This window comes from Myotis nattereri (genome assembly GCF_964212035.1).
Source record: "Myotis nattereri genome assembly, chromosome: 17".
NCBI classification, from domain to species: domain Eukaryota; kingdom Metazoa; phylum Chordata; class Mammalia; order Chiroptera; family Vespertilionidae; genus Myotis; species Myotis nattereri.
Window position 1 is genome coordinate 20,048,823 of NC_138092.1, and position 18,616 is coordinate 20,067,438.

General features: G+C 35.1%; 1 protein-coding gene across 2 annotated transcripts in view; it reads right to left on the reverse strand.

Annotated features, from left to right (window-relative positions):
• The window catches only part of CSMD3 (CUB and Sushi multiple domains 3), an 879,736-nt gene that overhangs the window by 130,524 nt on the left and 730,596 nt on the right, over positions 1 to 18,616 (reverse strand). The window contains exons 33-37 of one of the 2 annotated variants that reach the window (XM_081111574.1): positions 17,734 to 17,847; positions 17,138 to 17,233; positions 15,341 to 15,544; positions 8,539 to 8,663; positions 1,532 to 1,628 (exon numbers count right to left, since the gene is read on the reverse strand). In XM_081111574.1, the coding sequence (XP_080967700.1) occupies positions 1,532 to 1,628; positions 8,539 to 8,663; positions 15,341 to 15,544; positions 17,138 to 17,233; positions 17,734 to 17,847 (636 nt within the window). The remainder of the gene's footprint in view (positions 1 to 1,531; positions 1,629 to 8,538; positions 8,664 to 15,340; positions 15,545 to 17,137; positions 17,234 to 17,733; positions 17,848 to 18,616) is intronic. The other variant, XM_081111575.1, reaches the window with a different exon arrangement.

Here is an 18,616-nt window from a genome sequence, read left to right on the forward strand (position 1 = left end):
CTCAGTTGGTTGGGCGCCATTTGATTGGTTGCTGGTTTGATTCCTGGTTAGAGCATATGCCTGGGTTTTGGGCTCAGTCCCAGGTAGGAGGCAGCCAATTGATGTTTTGCTCTTACATTGATGCTTCTTTCTCTCCTTTCTTCTCCTCTAAAGACCAATAAAAAAATGTTTCAAAACATATATATATATATATATATATTAAAAACTTGAAACCATTCAAACTTATTTCAGTATATATGAAATGTATGTTAAAAGATTATATTTCTATTTCTAGTAAAATCTATATATATAAATATATAAATATGCTAAGTCCCTCCTCCATCCGTCTGACCAGTCGCTCTGACACACACTGACCACCAGGGGGCAAATGATCAACACAGGAGCTGCCAAGCTGCAGTGACTTGGCAGTGGTGGTTTGGGTGACGCACCCCTGAAACCAGAGAGGAGGGAGCCCGATTCCTCTCGGGGCTGCGCAATTCCACCTTTGGCCATGGGTTATGATGTTGCTGGGGTACTATCGTCCTCAAATCTGGTTTACTGCACACCTGCGTCCGCGTCCCACAGCTTGTATGACAGCAACTTTGCAGAGTGCCCTCTCGTACTCCGGGACCCCTTGGGGGATGTCAGAGCCAGTAACCCGATCCCCGCAGACCAAGCCGAGGGACCCCACCTGCTGGAGAGACTCTGTTCACTCCACAGATGCCTCTGAGCCACTGCGCCACCCCAGGGGCAGCCTGCCAGAGAGGGGTCACGGGAGGTTGGCTCCAGGGCAGGTCTGCCCGTTTTGCCCAGTCCCGCCCTGCCAGCCACCTTCTAATTAACTTCCTTTCAATGTGCACAAATTCTTGCGCCGGGCCACTAGTTAAAGTATAATTAAAGTTAATGTAATATATATATAGTTTAAATTAAAATAAAATTTCTCTTCTCCTCATATGCTAAAAAATAGCTGTTAGATTATTGCATAAATTTTTAAAAAAATCTTAGTAAGTTTTAAAACCGTCTAGTCAGTACATATGTATACATTAATTTTATATAATCTCATTCACAATAGGAATAATTGTATATTCTCTTTATTGCCACTCAGTAGTGCATTGTAGCTTTGACCATGTTGTTACACAGTCTCTATAATTATTTTAATGGCTGTATAACATTCTACTACGTGCATATACCATAATTACCAGGAAACGTCTAATGCTTAACTATTATTGCTCATTTTTTTAAGGGTAAGGGGCACAGCACACATATGATTGCTGAAGCACAACTGAAAATATTACCTTTAACATAAAAGCATCAAAAATACTTACACCATTATAATAAAAAATATGGTAAGGTTTTAAACAGCCATTTCTATTTCATTACCTGTAATGCCCTTTGAACTTCTAACTTTGTGATTTAGTTCATTGCATAGAGTTTATAAAAAGCAGATTCAAACCACCGAGTCAGAGTTGCAGGAAACACTTTTTTAACAGAGAGAGACTGTAAAATTACTCAGTACAACTGTACTTTGCGGAAGCTCCGCTCTCTCATTTACCTGAGTAACTTCCAAGTCTTGGAGCATTGTTGTCTCCCCCGTCATAGAAGTCCAGCGAGTCCCAGTTATGTTCTGTAGCGAAGCTGACAACTTGTACCTGTGAAATAGTAATTACTGTTAAGAATACATATTTCTAACACAATAGCTCAAAGCCTGGCTCACATCACTTTGGCCCTTCATGAAAGAAATTGAACAGACCTGAACACCGTTATGGCACTGGCCCGCATGAGCCTTCTGTCATCAGAAAGGCCTACGGGGCACCTGGCAGTGGTCACTATGGATATGACCCTGAGTTTGTCTCCACCTCAGAGCGCTCACTTTATTAAAAGCTTTGCGTTAATCTAAAGTCTCAGTGCTAGGATCCCAATGCATGTTTCAGATGATTGGTTAACCTCGATGTTTGGAGTATAGATTCTTGTTACTGATTGAGTTTTCTCATTATCTTTAGCTAAGAGGAAACAACCAGACTTGTTGCCCACAAGTATGTAGGACCTTATAATCAAAACTGTCCTAGGATTATCCTGGATACTTATATTTTCCTTTATTTGCATAACCTTTGTTCAATTTCTTGCCTTTTTTAATTTTAAAAAAATTCCCCATGAAATTATTTTATTAGGTTAATTAAACAGCTTAATGATGATTCATTTTGTTCGGTACCCTTCTAGAAAATACTTCAAGTTTTAAATGAACTTTCCATATATCAAACAAAATTAACCCTACACAAAAGTTTTAACATTATTACCCCTTGTGCACATAATTAATAGGTCTCAATATACATGACCGAAATGATACTTTGTAATTGATTTATGTACATCTTTTATTTTATGAAGGGAATGGTAATAACTAAATCACTGTGAAAGTCCGTAAGTTCGATAAGGGAAATGCTGGAGTATAATCCTCTCAGTGTCTTAAATTTTATTTAAAGAAAGAGCATGTGTTAGTTTGTTGCACTTCAGTTGGCACAGCTTGAGCTTGGCAAGAAGCCACAGGACCCTCACCACTGTGGATCTTATCTTTCTCTTTGGTTATCACATATTTTACAGTTTTGGAGCAGGGAAAGGAATAACTATGAAAATTCATTTATTTTATTTAGCTAAAATATGTATAGCTGTGAGCACAACACATTCACCAAATAATTATAACAATCACATTCATTAAAAATGTCTAATCCACAAAATAGTCCCTCACCATTCTTCCATTCAAGTGAATGCTAGTGTCTGCTTTCATGGGGTGAGTGCCACCTGGCAGCACATACCCTGCCTGAGTGACAGGCATTATGCCCACTGGCAATGTTCCAGGACAGGAAGAAGACCAGAATTAAAGCCGCATGATTGTAACACAATGACCACCTCCTTGATCTATGATCAAATCTACCTGAGTTTTCTTTCCCTTCAATTCCGGAAAAGCTAAAATCACATTCAGCTTTAACAGGATTCCTGCAGGAATTGACATTTAAGGTAAGCTAAATGTACTGTGAGATTTCCCTCCAAAAAAAAAAAAAAAATTCGTTCAGTTAGTAAAAATGTAGAGAAGTCAAGCCATGAGGTGGATTTAGTGAACCATTAATAATCCAATTTAGCCACAGTAGAGGGAATTTACATAAAAGGAAATATGCATGCAAAGTTGGGAAAAATAGAGAAAAGTTCGAGTAGAGCTTGGTGGATTAATAAAGGAGACTTCAGAGTTAGAATGCCTGAGTTTGCAACTTCCTGCTCCCTCTACTCGGGAGCTTTTGCAAGCATCTCTAGGGTTTTATTGGCATGTCACCCTGGAAGAGTAGTTATGCACTATGCCTTAGATGACTTACATAAATCATTCTAATCAAGGTACCTGATTCATAACTTGTTGTAAAAATCAAATTACTTTTAGCTTGGGATAGTGCTCAGTTTATATTCACCAAAATAATTATGCAACAGAGGGGTGTATTCCACCGAAGGCTTTTAGAAGGGAATAGAGGGAGCATAATCAAGACTGGGCTTTGGAGTACTGCACTGGGTGAAGGAAATAAAGGTGAAAAGACAATTTTCATATCTATTGCGGTAGCCTGTGTGAGAAGCAACGAAAGACTAAAGTAGGCTGGAGGCAGGAATAGTAGAAAGAGTTACCCAGTTGTCACATGTGTTGAGATAGGGAAAGTTATTAGATTCTGTATGATTTGAACAGGGGAAGGAAGTGAAAAAACAAAAAAACAAAAAACAAAAAACAATTTAAGAGTAATTTATCTTTTTTTTCCCTTACTCATTGAGATCAGATCGGTGGTAAGAACAAAAATGTAGATATCTCCAGAAAAACCTATTACCTTGGTGAGAGGAAGAAAATACATTTAATTCTGGTTCTAGATACATGGGCACAGCAGACTAAATAATGCTCCCAAAGACATCAAGTCCACATCCCCAGAGCTTGTGAGTATTGCCTTATAGAGAAAAACGTCCTTCCACATTTGATTAAACTAAGGATCCTGAGAGAGGGAGATTGTCCTGGATGATGCAGGTGAGCCCTGAATGTGATCTGATTCTTCTAATAAGAAATATGCCAAGGGAGATTAGACCCAGACAGAAGAGGAGAAGGCAAAGTGAGCATTGAGGCAGAACTTGGAGGGATGTAACCAGACACGGAGGAATGCAGGCAGCCACTGCAAGTTGGAAAAGGCAAGGGAAGGATTCCCTGTAGCCTGGATAGGGGAGAAGGCTCTCCACTCTCAGCACCATGGTTTCAGCGCATTTAAATAGACTTGGAGCTTGTGGCCTCCAGCACTGTGAGTGAGAGAATACATTTACATCATTTTAAGGTACCAAATTCATGGTAATTTGTTACAGCAGCCACAGAAGATTAATACAATTTGCTACTAGGATTCTGGGCACATCATAAATGTCATTTGGCATCATAAAGGGTGTAGACGACACAAGTAAAATGAATGAGCACAAACTATGACAAAAACCAAAGAGTCAAGTGAAAGATATTAAAAAAAAGATATTTAAAAGATATCACTGGAGCAACTGATTCAGTGTTTGGAGGTACTTTGCATTAGGAGTTATTTTTCATGGACAATTTTTTAAGGTAATGAATTAGCAATTATTAAAGCCAGATATCCCTCATATAGATATTCAAATCCCATTTGACTTTGTGTGAAATATTATATTAATGGTGATCATTCTATAAATTGAGGCAATTAAGTAACCAATATTTTTTCTGTGGCTCATTACATAAAGATTGCTCCTTGCTTCATAACCCTTTTAGAATTCTCCCTTCCATATACTTTGCTAAAATGAACAGGCAAACAAATGAATATCCTTCTTCCCCCCAAACTTCACAAACAATATTAATAAAAAAATTGATCTATTTGTGGAGGTTATTTCCAAAGGATGCTCAGCATGTCAAATGTTTCTACTCTTCTTTCCACAAACGATTGTCCCATTTCATCTCATATAGGATTTATTGGAAATTCATAAAATTCCTTATTCATACATATAATTCAGCCCAACAGAGTAAAATAAAAGCAGCATTATTTCATACTTGGTGTACTAGCCAGGTGGCTTTAAGATGAAGTTAGTGAAATTTTAAAATATGTTATGTATTACATATGTATGCATGTATGCAACTGTTATAGAATTTCCTGTGACTTAGTGGTATATTTAAAATTAGCATACTTATAAGAGGTTAATTAGAAAAAAGTGCTTGGTAGTCCTTTAGAGAATTTAAAATTATAAGTTCAATATGCTTCACACTCTGTAAGTTTGATAAATGCTCTGCTAAATTTAAAACTGTTTTCCAAAATGCAATCATTAAACTAAATGCTTTCTCTGTCATTTTATAGTGTCATTTATGTGTGTCCAATTTTGAATAGTGTTTGACTAGAACAACCGATATATAACATATTTTTTCTGCAGATTTCTTTTATTTTTCTTTTAATCCTCACCAGAGGATATTTTTCCATTGATTTTTAGAGAGAATGGAAGAGAGAGGAAAAGACAGAGAGAAATATCGGAGAGAAACACATCGATTGGTTGCCTCCTGCACACGCCCTGACAAGGGCCTGGGCCAGGGAGGAGCCTGCAAACAGAGGCATGTGCCCTTGATTGAAATGGAACCCAGGACCCTTCAGTCTGCAGGCTGATGCTCTACCCACTGAGCCAAAACTGCTAGGGCTGCAGATTTCTTATTAGTTTATCATATAGTGTTAACACCTTAAAATAATCCCAAACTTTGCTGACTGATAGGTATTCACTGGTTCATTTTCAAAATAGCACTGTGCTATCTGCTGTAACATATCTGATTACTACCCTCCCAAGCTTACAAATAAGTAATAGCAGTAAAACATGATAGATGCTTTGACAATGAAAATACAGGAATCCATGAGAACATATGGCATGGGGACTTAACCTCGCCTTAAGTTTATGGCAGGTCTTAACTGTTTCTCAACTAAGAAATTGTTTCTTAGTTGAGACACACAAATAATGATTAAGAGTAGCCAAGTAAAAGGAGATTGTAGAGTGTGTAGCAGGCAGAGGGAGCAATATGCACAAAGGCCCAGAGGCAAGAGAGAGCTAGGCTTTGATAAAGAACTAAAATGGTGTCAATGGAATAGGAAAGGAATGGACACAAAGCACAAAGAAGTAATCAACTGTGTCAAGGAGTTAACGATATAAAAGACAGGAAATCCAGGCATTGTAAGCAGGAAAGTGATAGTATTAGATTTATAGTTTTAGAAGTTACTCTATTTGTCTTATGGAAATAGACTGACAGAGAATAAGAACCTGGGACAGGGATGATGGCTACCAAATCTTAAGGGGTAAAAGTCTGGATGGAAAGAAATAGACTTACTCTAATTTGTAGAAGACAGGCTGACAGTTTACTGTGAAGAGTAGAGGACAGAGAAAACTCCTCAAGATTTCTGGCTTGTGCAACTGAATGGATTTAGGACACATTCTGAGACAGAGCACACTGGAAAAAATCCCCAATTTTGATAAAAAAAATAATGAAGTCAATTTTGAACAGGATGAATTTGAGATGCCAGCAAGAAGTTTAGCAGAAAATTTCCAGTTGGACAGTTGGATGGGGCAAAAGTAGGTTTACAGTTGTGAGTACACAAAACAGAGTTTATTTTTGTATTATTATTTATTAATTATCATATTACTAGAGGCCCAGTGCACGAAATCGTGTGCACATAGGGTCCCTAGGCCTAGCCTGCGATCAGGGCCATTTTCTGCCTGCTCACCAGTTCCTGGCCGCCTGCTGCTGCCACTAGCAACCCAGTTCCCTTTGCAGGCCCTACCCACCCAGCCACAGCTGCTGCCAGCCAGCTGGTTTCCCTCGCAGGCCTCCCACCTCATAGCGACTGGTTGAGAGGTCTTTCTGGTCATTATACTTATGGTCTGGCCTTTTATTATATAGGATTTTCCATATGAACAACTGTAAACCTACTTTTGTCACACTTAGTATAGCATACAGCTTAGGTCAAAGGTTTAGGTTAGATATTTAAGTTTTGAAATCATCATTTATTCAGTCCTTTATTTAAAAAAAATGTTTTGGGGGCACATGGTACAATATACAGATCTTGTAACATAGAAACCTACACCTGACACCTATATGACCACATTGACCAATGTCACCCCAACACATTGAATTTAAAAAATGTTTTCTGATTGTCTATTTCGATTGAGTCCTAGGCATCAGCAGATAAGGGCAGCAGGGGCCACAGACAGAGACAAGGTGGCAGAGAGAGTGGTGTGAGGTGAGATGAACAAAGGCCATGGAAACTCCCACACATTTGAGGAGTTGAAGAGGAAGGGGAGGCCCTGTTCCTAGATGACCAAGCAGAAGCTACAGATATAGAAAACGAACAAACAAACAAATCCAATCGAGCACTGGTACCATGGAAACTAAGAAAAGTGTTTTAAGAGTGAGGGGAAAATTTCAGGACAGAATGTTACCTACAGGAGAAGCAACACAAGGGATTCAATGAGAGTCCTCAGTGATCACTGTGCAAGGGGCTCACTTAGAGCAGTGGGTGCTGAAGCCACATTGCAGGGGCTAGAAGGAAAATGCCAGTGTCTTTATTATTTTAGGATGAGATAGGAATGGACAAGATGATGTTAATACAGAAGATGCTTTAGATTAATCTTCAGAGTTAGATGATGTAGTAAATGTTTTATGAAGATTCTAAAAGTATTATCTCATGTCAGAATCCCTGTTCCTAAATTATTTTTTTCCTAAAACCCTTGTTAATTTTACCGCTAATAAGACAGGATTGATTGGTTATCTCCAATTTTATAAATTGGCCATAAAGTGGTAGCACAGTTAATCGGAATATAAGGTTAGATCTACAACCTTTTGACCTTTAATACCCATAAAAAGACTGAACATATGCGTTTTATGTTTTCTCATTGGTTTTCTGATCTATTTTACTCCTGGCACCTGTCAAGTAATTTTTTGAATTTTGTGAAATATTATAAAGGTAAATCCAAAAATAGTAAATCGTTTGCTATTGCGCAGTGCGTGGCTTAGAAATGGATATGGTTGCATTTTTGATCAGTAGTATGGGGGGAAAGTCTGCTGGAAGGTTTTTTGAAAAGTTGTCTTGACCACTGTAAACGTACATAAGACAGAGACGTTTGACTTTGGGCATTGGACAGTGCTGTCCCAGCCATCTCAAGGCCATGAGAAAGGAAGCCCAACAGGCTAAGGATGGCAGAGCAGAGCATGGAAAACACCTGGGTCAAGAATGATACAATGGAACCTTTAAAATTAAAAAAAAAGAAACACCTTGAATCACCTTACCCCAAGGTTACATATTATGTAGAGCAATACATTTTTCTTATTGCTTTTGCCATTTTGCATTGTCCTTCTGTTACTTGTAGGTGAAAAAAATTAATAACAAGTACTTTTCTATTAAATTCAACCATGTCAGTCAAAAGGCTATACCTTTAGCAATAATGGATGTCCTGTCATCTCTGAAAAGATTAATTTCAAATACACAATGAGAAGAAGACATTTTTAAATATCCTTACTTGGATGCCAGCTCCCTCTGGCACTGTGATCTTCCATACACAATTCAGATTGTTGTCATAAGGCTCGGGGTAACCAGGAGACAAAATTGTCCCTTTGCGCTTAGTTAAAATTCCTCCACAAGGCACTAAAAAGTAAAGCAGTCCAAGTGAGGAAGTTAATTCTGATGCAGAAGATTGAAATAAGACTAAAGGTCAGATCTATTATCTTGGACAGATGCTAGACTTGCCAGTATAACCAAATCATGCTGTTTTTTTAAAATTCATAAGAACAATATACAATAAATCTTCCCATATCACAAAAACTTGTAGAATTAATAGGACACATTAATGGATAACCTTACAATTCCATATCTAAAGTCATATAATTAACTCAATAGTAACTATGCCATTTATAATACATTACTAAAAAGTACATTGACACATTCACATTAAAAGATTTTCATATCTAGATACAAATTTTTTGAAGAATTATTTTATATTTGTTACCTTTCTCTTCATGCATCCTATGAGAGTAATAGCGTCCTTTGAGGAGTGATGATGATAAGGATTATGTTACCATCGTAACATTTATAAAGAGCTTACTATTTGCCGGGCACTCTTACAAGCACTTTATATATTTTACCTCATTAAAACCTCCCAACAATCCAAGGAGATAGGAGCACATATACTCCCCATTTTACAGCTGAGGACACTGAGTCATGAAGAGATGAAATAACTTGTCCAACACCACACAGTTTATAAGAGAAAGAGCTGGGATTTGAATCCTGGTAGTTTGACTCCAAATTCCATGTTCGTCAGTGAAAGGAAGATATTCGGTATGGCAGTGCCAGTCCGGTTGTTGCCAGAACAACCATTATATAAAAGAAGTATATGGACTTGCTCTAAAGTGTTTTTTTTTTAAAAAGAGTTTCTATCAAAGGTATTAATTTTAAAGCAAAATTTTCATACAACTAGTAGTATCAGCTTGGTTCGGGGCATGTCCTAATTTATAATTTTAAATATAGTGTGATGTTGGGAATGTTCCTTAAACTCTCTGAAACTCAGATTCCTTGTCTGTGAAATGGCAGTATAATTGTTTCATAAAGGCTTTTGTGAAAATATAGCATGATAGTTTACATAAATAAGCTAGTGTATTACTTAGAAGACAGAAAGAAGTCAATAAATCTTATTTCCTTTTGCAACTACTATTATTTATTTATTTATTTATTAAAAATATATTTTATTGATTTTTTACAAAGAGGAAGGGAGAGAGATAGAGAGTGAGAAACATTGATGAGAGAGAAACACCGATCAGCTGCCTCCTGCACATCCCCCACTCTGGATGTGCCTGCAACCCAGGTACATGCCCTTGACCAGAATCGAACCCGGGACCCCTCAGTCCGCAGGCCAATGCTCCATCCACTGAGCCAAACCGGTTTCAGCAACTACTATTATTTTTTAATGTTTTTATTGATTTTTTAGAAAGAGAGGAAGGGAGAGGGATGGGGAGAGAGAGAGAGAGAGAGAGAGAGAGAGAGAGAGAGAGAGAGAGAGAGAGATATTGGCTGCTACATGCCCCTATCTGGGGTCAAGTCCACAACCCTGGCATGTGCCCTGACTGGGAATCCAATCCTTGACCTTTTGATGCACGGACAACTCTAAACCAACCAAGCAGGGTCCAACTATCATTATTTTAGTTACCAATGACATTGTTATCCTAGGGGCATTTGTCCTAGTGTGGATCTAATGGTGAGATATCAAAATATATCTTTTGTAGTATTTTTTTCAAAGTTAATAGTACAGTCAGTGCCACTTCCAAAGTCAAATGCAAAAACCTAGGGTAATTACTCAAGAGAGTGCTGGCAAATGTTTTTTTTTTAATAGTGTTGGTGTCGATTTTAAATGAGATAATGCTTAATAGTGTGCTTCATACAAATGTTAATACTTGCTATTATTATATTTTACAACTTTTTCATGGATGGGTGGATGGATGAATCAATGAATCAATGAATGCGGGTTCAGATCCTGTATATATTTCTTCATCTATTCCTTTCACACTATAAGCAAAGATGATATAGACAGGTATTGTCATAGAGACAATGCAAATAAAGTAATTCTTTCAGAGTCTCTGAAGAACTTTGAAAAAAACAAACCCAGATAAGGGTAATGGAATAAGCAGCAGGTTGAAGACTCTGCCTAAGGCTAGTAAGTGGCAGGCTCAGGGATTTTCAAAAGAGACCTCCACTACAAATACTTATGCCTAAGGCCATATATTGCAAGAGCTATTAGTGGCTGCAGGGGGTTATTTGAATCACAGAGACTCAGAGAACTTGAGGTTTTATGAGACTAAAAAATTTAAGAAATCGGAAGCATACAAGGTCAAATTTGGAAGACAGTCCTCAACAGAGTTTTCAATTTTAAATTTGTTCCAAGTCCAATGTTCTAATCAAAATATTACTGTACTGTATTGCAATTTACTGGAGAATGGTTTGATAGAACAGATTTGTATAAGATTATTAAATTTTATTTACATACTGGTATTTAAATGTGTGTATCCCCTAACTTAGTACCTGACCATTTTAACTATAAGCACAGCTTGCATAACATACGTAATGGGGCTGCTTTCCAGTCAACAATTTAATTCCAGTGTGTCAGTTTAAGCAATATTATGGAAGACTTTATTGTGTTTTAATATGGCAGGGAAAAAAAAGGAGTGTTGATAGCAGCAATATGAACTGTGAAACTAAAACAATACAATTGAGATGGAAATTATTAAACATATACAAAACTATTTTCTTTTCATTTCAATTGGATGCTCATTTGGCTTAAGCTGTTAACTAGAGCATTCATTGAACACTAAAGGCTGAGAAAATACAATAATTATGCATAAATAAATTGTCAAATAGTATATCTAAACTATAGAGTATAGATAGAGAATTTTTCCTCTCTCAGAATAAAATTACACATACAATGTATAAATCTACTGTTTATGTTTAATCTGTGTACTAGAGGCCCAGTGCATGAATTTGTGCATGGATGGGGTCCAGCTGGCCCACCCTAGTCAGGGCCAATTGGGCCAGGCTGGCCAGGGGGAGAGGTCGTGGGTGGTTGGTGGGCCTCTTGGGAGGAGGGGATGTAAGCGGTTGGCCGCCTCCCCCACACCCTTGTTGAACTCCTGGTGGAACTCCTGGTGGAGGAGACAATTTGCATATTAGCCTTTTATTATAAAGGCTAGGGATTCTCAGAGGAGCATGAATCTTAAGGTGGTTTTTAAAGTTCTAACCAAGCAAAGTGAGCAAGAACATCACCAAGTGGTAAAAGGCTGAAATTAAAAGGCCTGGGCCCTGGGGGGACAAAAAGAGGGGGGCATCTGTAATAATTTAAACAATAAATATAAATTGAAAACATACAAAACAAATGAAAAATAACCCATGGACCCTAGACTCAAGAAGTTGGCTAATTGTTCTGAGGAGACAGAGAGAAGCTGGGCAGATAGGAGCGGGACCACAGGAAGGGAAAACAGAACCAGGAACCCAGCAGGTGGAGTTACTAAGGCACCCCAACTGGGCGGGGAAGGAGGAGTGCATGCAAAGAGGCATAAACTTTTTAACAGGACCAATCAGGAGCTAGCAAGGCTGTCTCCACCCCCAAACTAAAAGCACGTCCTCTTGCTGCTCTCTTGTCCCCAGCACACAATGGGTTCCTCACCTTCCTGAGGTGGGGAGCACATGGTTTATGGCCGTGTGGACCTCCACACGTGGGCTAATAGGTTTTAATTCCCATGGATACTCTCAATAAATTTTGGCTCCACTAACTGTTTTTTGTCCTTGACTTCATTCTTTGGTTTCAAAAGACAATGAACTCAGACTCAACATCCCATATTTTGATTCTAGTTTGACCTCAACAAAAATTCAGGAAATAACAGTTCTTTGTTAAAATTCAATCATTAAACTAATGTGTAGTGAACACTTATTATGTGCCAGACAGATCCCCTCTCAGTTGAGTAGAAAAACAATATAGTGGCAAGGGAAAGGTCAAGAGTATTAAACAAAATTTAAAAACTATATAATATAGTGGGTTGTTGCTGTAAAAGAAAAGCAGGGTAAGGACGAAGGGAACAAACAGAGGATGGACAGCAGAATATTATTTTAGCTAGGATATCCAAAAAAAATAATGAAGTAATTCAGTAAAACCAAAAAAATCTCAAGGATGCATGTACCAAGGAAAAGAAATACAAAGTTCAAATGCCTTAAGAAAGTCCATATTTCATCCATTAACAGATATTGAAAATGAACACAAATTATAGCTAATACTTTAATATCAATCTATGATAACTCTGTACTCAACTCATATTTGAATCTTTGAGACATATGCTTTTTCTTTTTTGAATATTTTAAGACAACAAATTTCGGTCAGAATATTTGAATCTAAAAATATTTACAGTTAAAAAATAGAAATGCAAAGTATATCTTCACTTATGTAAAGATGAGCAGTTGGACCAAATGGTAAAACCTAAACTGAGCCATCATCTAACTGTCATTTGGAATTATCGCCTTTCTATTTCTTGTCTCACACAGGTTCCGTGTGTCCTTCTGTTAGTGTTCAGTTTTCTATAGGGTGAAACATTTTTTAAGTGGCATAAGGTAATATGTCCTTTTCATGTGATCTTGGCAGGAAATAGAAATCATCTGATACAATTTCTATCCCTAGGTATGCACTTTCAAACCAATGAAAAATGAAAGGTGGTCTGTTCTATGTTTAAAGACGCTCCATAGATGCAGTGGCAAATTTCTAAAAAAGCCCAGGGACCTACAAAGAGATGGGTTTTTGACAGAGAGATTGTAATGGTTCCTCAGTTTTTTATCTGTTAACCTTAAAGTAGAAACTGTGTCTGAAACCAGGACAGTACATTAGCATTTACTCCTAAATTTGAATATCAGCCATAGATTTGCATAATCTTTCCTGGCTGGTAGAAGCACCTTGCTGAGATGAATCCATTATTGAATGCTGTAAAAAAAAGTTATTCAATGATGTAAAAAAAAATTCCTTTTATTTACATGGAATTTTATTTCTGATGGCAAAAACACTGGGATTAGCAAATGGATATGTTTGACATACAAAAAGGCTTTATAATAAGCATATAGGACTTTTACTCTAAACAAAAATAGTTTATATTTTAAAAATTTAAAATTTTTATTCTCTACCTTCACCTTCCAAAATATTATTTTATTTCATTTTTTCCCTCTTCCTAAAATATTCTTTCATTTTCTTTTTTCCCCCTTTTCTTTCATATCAGCTCATTTCTCCCCTCTATCTTCTTCTTCTTCTTTCTACTCCTATCTCATCATCATATATTGTGCATAAAAGAAATTTCCTTGGATAATGTAATGTTCAAATTTTGCAGGGTTAGAAAAACACAGAGTGAAAACCATTAGTTAAATATATATTTTCAAGGCCAATTAGAATTGTAGTGATTGTTATTGTAATTTTAACTTTATTTTTAACCCTTGCAAACAATAAAAACAAACCAAATATGATTATATGCATATTTTTAAAATCTCTCCTTTTTAACTATTTGTTCTTGAATGCAGCAACTGATGGAAAGAAATTTCTGTCTCTCGAAATAGCTTATTGTAATAAATAATCATTATAATTCTAAAAAAATTGTCATGGTATTTCCTCTAAAATATTTACAGTTAAAAATAAAAATGCAAAGTATATTTTTACTTATGTAAAATTTTCTTAAACATTTTAAGTGTAAAGGAAAATATTATATTCACGAAATGCTAAATTAGTAGAATTGGAAAGAATGACACAGATACCATGCTTCAGCCCTTTCCAAGATGTAAAATCTTCTATGAAACATAAATTTTAAATATAAAAACTTTAAAGTGTTATTAAATCAACCTATCAACAAATAAAAATCAATAATATCAAATACTTTATCAACACAGCATATAAATTCTATATTTCATATCTCATAGCTTTAGAATCTCCTGATTCTATGGTGGAGGATTTGGCAACAAAAACAATTTAATTTTAGAATGCATACTAGGTTCCAAGGACTCTGCCAAGGCTTTAAATCATCTAATAGCCACAGTAAAGCTAAGGAAAGTTCTCTCTTTTTTTTTTTTTTATCCATACAGGAATCGAGAATCAGGTTATGTAAATTTTCCAGGATTATGTAGTAACTCACTGCTCTTCAGTGTCACAATAAAAGCCTAGACTATTACCCAAGACTTAATTAACCCTATTCTGAGAACTTACTATACTTCCCAGCTGTTAGGATTTTATTCAATTTTACATGATTCTTTACAACTTTACCCCATTAATTAGGACATTAGCATAAGTATACAAACAGATCTGTTAAAGAGTACCTCACAGCTATTTCAGTACCTATACCACATATGTAGGTACTTTAATAAGTTTCTGTGATCTTTAAAAGACATGCAAATTCTTTACATATTGGCATAGAATTCTTTAAATAAACTTTTAAAGATGAAAAAATAATATTTATTTCAGTAATCCATTATTAGGAACATTCAAATTCTATTATTGGAAATATGATGTACATTTTATCCATATAAATCAATAAGTGAGGAAACTTTCCAGCTAATTCAAAACAATTTTTCATTGATTGTAGCATACCCCACTTGCATCAAATATCCACTCTAACTTGAAAATTTAGGTACATTATAACCAATAAATAATTAAAAATCAATGTATAATTATAAGATCTGAAACAGAAATGCTAAAAGATGCAAGATAACTAATTTTTATATAAAGTATGTACAATGATAAAGCATAGACATTTACTACTTACCAATACAGGTGGGTAAGGAATCATTCCACTGGGCCAAAGAATTGGGCACTGTATCACACCTAATTGCAATGGATCCATGGAGAATATATCCTGGATTGCATTCAAAAAGAACCAATGAACCAACAGCAAATTCATTGCCAATCCTTCTTCCGAATCTTGGTTCAGGCACAGAACTGCACTGTGTAGAACTTGTTCTAGGAACAGCTGCATACAAACAATGATTGATTTTAACTTCATATTAAATACACACTTAATATGAATATTAAATACATAGCTTTTTAAGAAGATTTCAAAGAAATCTCCACTTTTTATCAAAACCTCAATTAAAAATTTGAATACATTTCTAAAAGTTTTAAAATTAATACAGAATATAATACAACTTAAACTGAATATTGTCATCAAGATCTTTTAGTTAAAAATATTTTGCTTCATTCCTTTAAACATCGACTAAAGTATTTTTCTATTTTTTGTTTTACCAAACTCTTATTAATATAGCAAAGTAGTATGAGTTATATATTTCAATTTTTGGGGTGATCACGGAGTGATATATATATTTTTCTTTTTAAACTGGTATACCGAGATCCAAAAATACATGGCAGATTACATGAGGTAATGTCAAAATTTTTTTCAGTAGTTGTTTCTTAAAAGCATAGATTTGAAAAAGAAAACACAACACTTCATTAATTTCAGAGCATGTTTACAAACTTAGTGTTCAAACATGTTTGTTATTGATGAATACTATAACTACATTCAGACTAAGCGGAAGTCAGACAGATTAACAACAATAGAAGTTTATCTTTTAGTAATCGTACAACATCAGATGTGAAATTGCTCATAGAATTATTATGTCCTTTAATTGTGAGGGTGTTTTTGTTTTTTTTTATTTTTTATTTTTTTGGTTTAGTAAAATAGAATGATAACAGGATGTTTTTTCTTTTTAAAACACATACAGATGGGATTACAGAGTTTGACAACAGCCCAAAAAATGATATGATGAAATCCAAATAGATTGATTCCTTTTATGTGATTAAAGTAAAAGTAATTCAACTTTTAATAGTGCCTTTAAAATTAATAATACCCCACATTGTTTACACAAGGAATACTATTAAAAATAAGACAGTGCAATATAACCAATATTATAAATGGACTAAGAAGGGCTTAATAAAAATATCACATAGCAAATGGTTATAGTTTTTAAGAAAGTTCAAGATACATTTGAGAATACTACATGATCACATATAACTTAAAATATTTCAAATAATAAATCAATTTGGGTTAATGCTAATATAGAAAATTGTCCATAAAAGGTGAGAAAAACTGTGTAAACCGATGTTTAATTGCACAAAAATATTTAGTAGCCATGAAGAGCATTTGAATTCTCCTGGGAATGAGAAACTAAAAGTTTTGAATGAAGTGATGAGTTCCTTGGCATATCCAAGGACATCAGCACACAATTTTGTACAATTCGATCTAGAGATCTAGACTTTGAGCAAAATAGGTTATGCAGAAACTAAAGAATTATCAGAAAAAAATAAGTGTTTTGAAAACAATATGTTGGGAGAAAGGAAAATCATACTATTAACTTGAGAATGATCATGAAAGCAAAAGGTATTTTTTGACTTTAGTCAAGGTATTCGTGCTATAGTGATGGGGAACGAACAGAGAAAAACTGTTAAAAGAAAAACAACTTTTATCTCTCCTATATGATTATGAGGATCTGATCATTCAATAACTCTGAACACAGCATGGAAACCGAAATCATTCCTTAGTGTGTTTCTAGGCTACCGGGTCACTTACCTTGATAAACAAAGTGAAATCCCTTAGCTGTTATTGGTCCAACTGAAGTAAATCGAATTGTGATCTGATTACCTGAACTCAGTGGAAGTGATTCTCCTACTCAACAAAACAAACACTAAGATATCATAAATAATTTCATTCAGTTAACCTAACAAATTATATTTACACTGTCATTTGAAAATGTGAGTCTATGTTCTATCAAATTACGTCAATATATCCTACCACTGACAATATATTTTCAATGGGTTCAGCTTTAATTTTAACTTTTTACTGGCAGGCTTTCATTACATTTTGAAACATATCGCCTCATTCTTTAAAGAATCCTTAAATATGTTATATCACAATAAACACCAGAAACTAAGAGACTAAATATTATATTTACTTGATTACAATCCCAGCAAATGGTTGTATTTGTCTCAAGCATTTGATTTACTATTAATTGTGTTTCTATTTTTTTAAAAGAAATAACGAGTAATTCTAGTTTCAGTTTACTTTATCTCTAATATGGATGACATAAATCTCAACTTTCACTACAATATCAATCAAAGTCAGTCTTTAATCAATAACTGATGCATGGCAGTGCTATTAAAGGATACCTGAATGGGATCCTGAGAGGGAAGATAACAGAGAAGATTGCTGAGTTGGCCCATCATACACCTCAACAACATCGTGGAGTGATGTCTGGAAAAATACAAACTGGCCAAACACCACTGATCAACAGGAACCAGGAGAAGCAAACAAATCACCAACCATCCAAAAACAAAAAACAAACAAAAAAAATAGAAAGAGGAGGAGAGAGAGAACAAAGTATTACAATATAATAGTCATCTTTTTTCTACCTTTAACAAAAGGATAGGTGCCAATTGATTGATATGCCTGACACATTTATTTCAGGTCATAAAAGTAATGACCATGGCCTAAAAACAATAAGATTTTAGGAAGGTTATTAAAAAAAAAATAAATGGAATGTGTATAACATTTAATTTAGATCAGAAACCATAAGGTTGGTGATTAATGCTTTATAAAAACTAATTTTTAAAAATTTTCCCATTGGTATTTTGATTTTTATCACTTTGTGACTCTCTTCTCTTTTTCTAATTTTTTTTCTCCTCTTTTATGTGAGATAGACAAAGTTTTAATTTGGGGAAACTTTTTTGCATATCGCTTTTAAAATACTATCCCATTAAGTTTCACAGAAAAATATCAGTAAGATACTTTTCAGGTATAGTGTTTAATCTGCATTTATTGTTAAACTTCTGCCAAAGTAAATAAATTCTATTTATTATGCCTTAGTAATTGAGATATTATACAATTTTCTAAAGTGGTTGCATTTTCATGGTAAGTACAAGTCTGAAGTACTTAACAAGGAGCTTTATAAGTGTCTTTTTAAAACTTAATTTCATACTTTTTCTTAAATTCTATACTAATTTTAAGTGCAGAAACCATAACTTCAAATATCCTGTTCCAGAAGAGAAATCA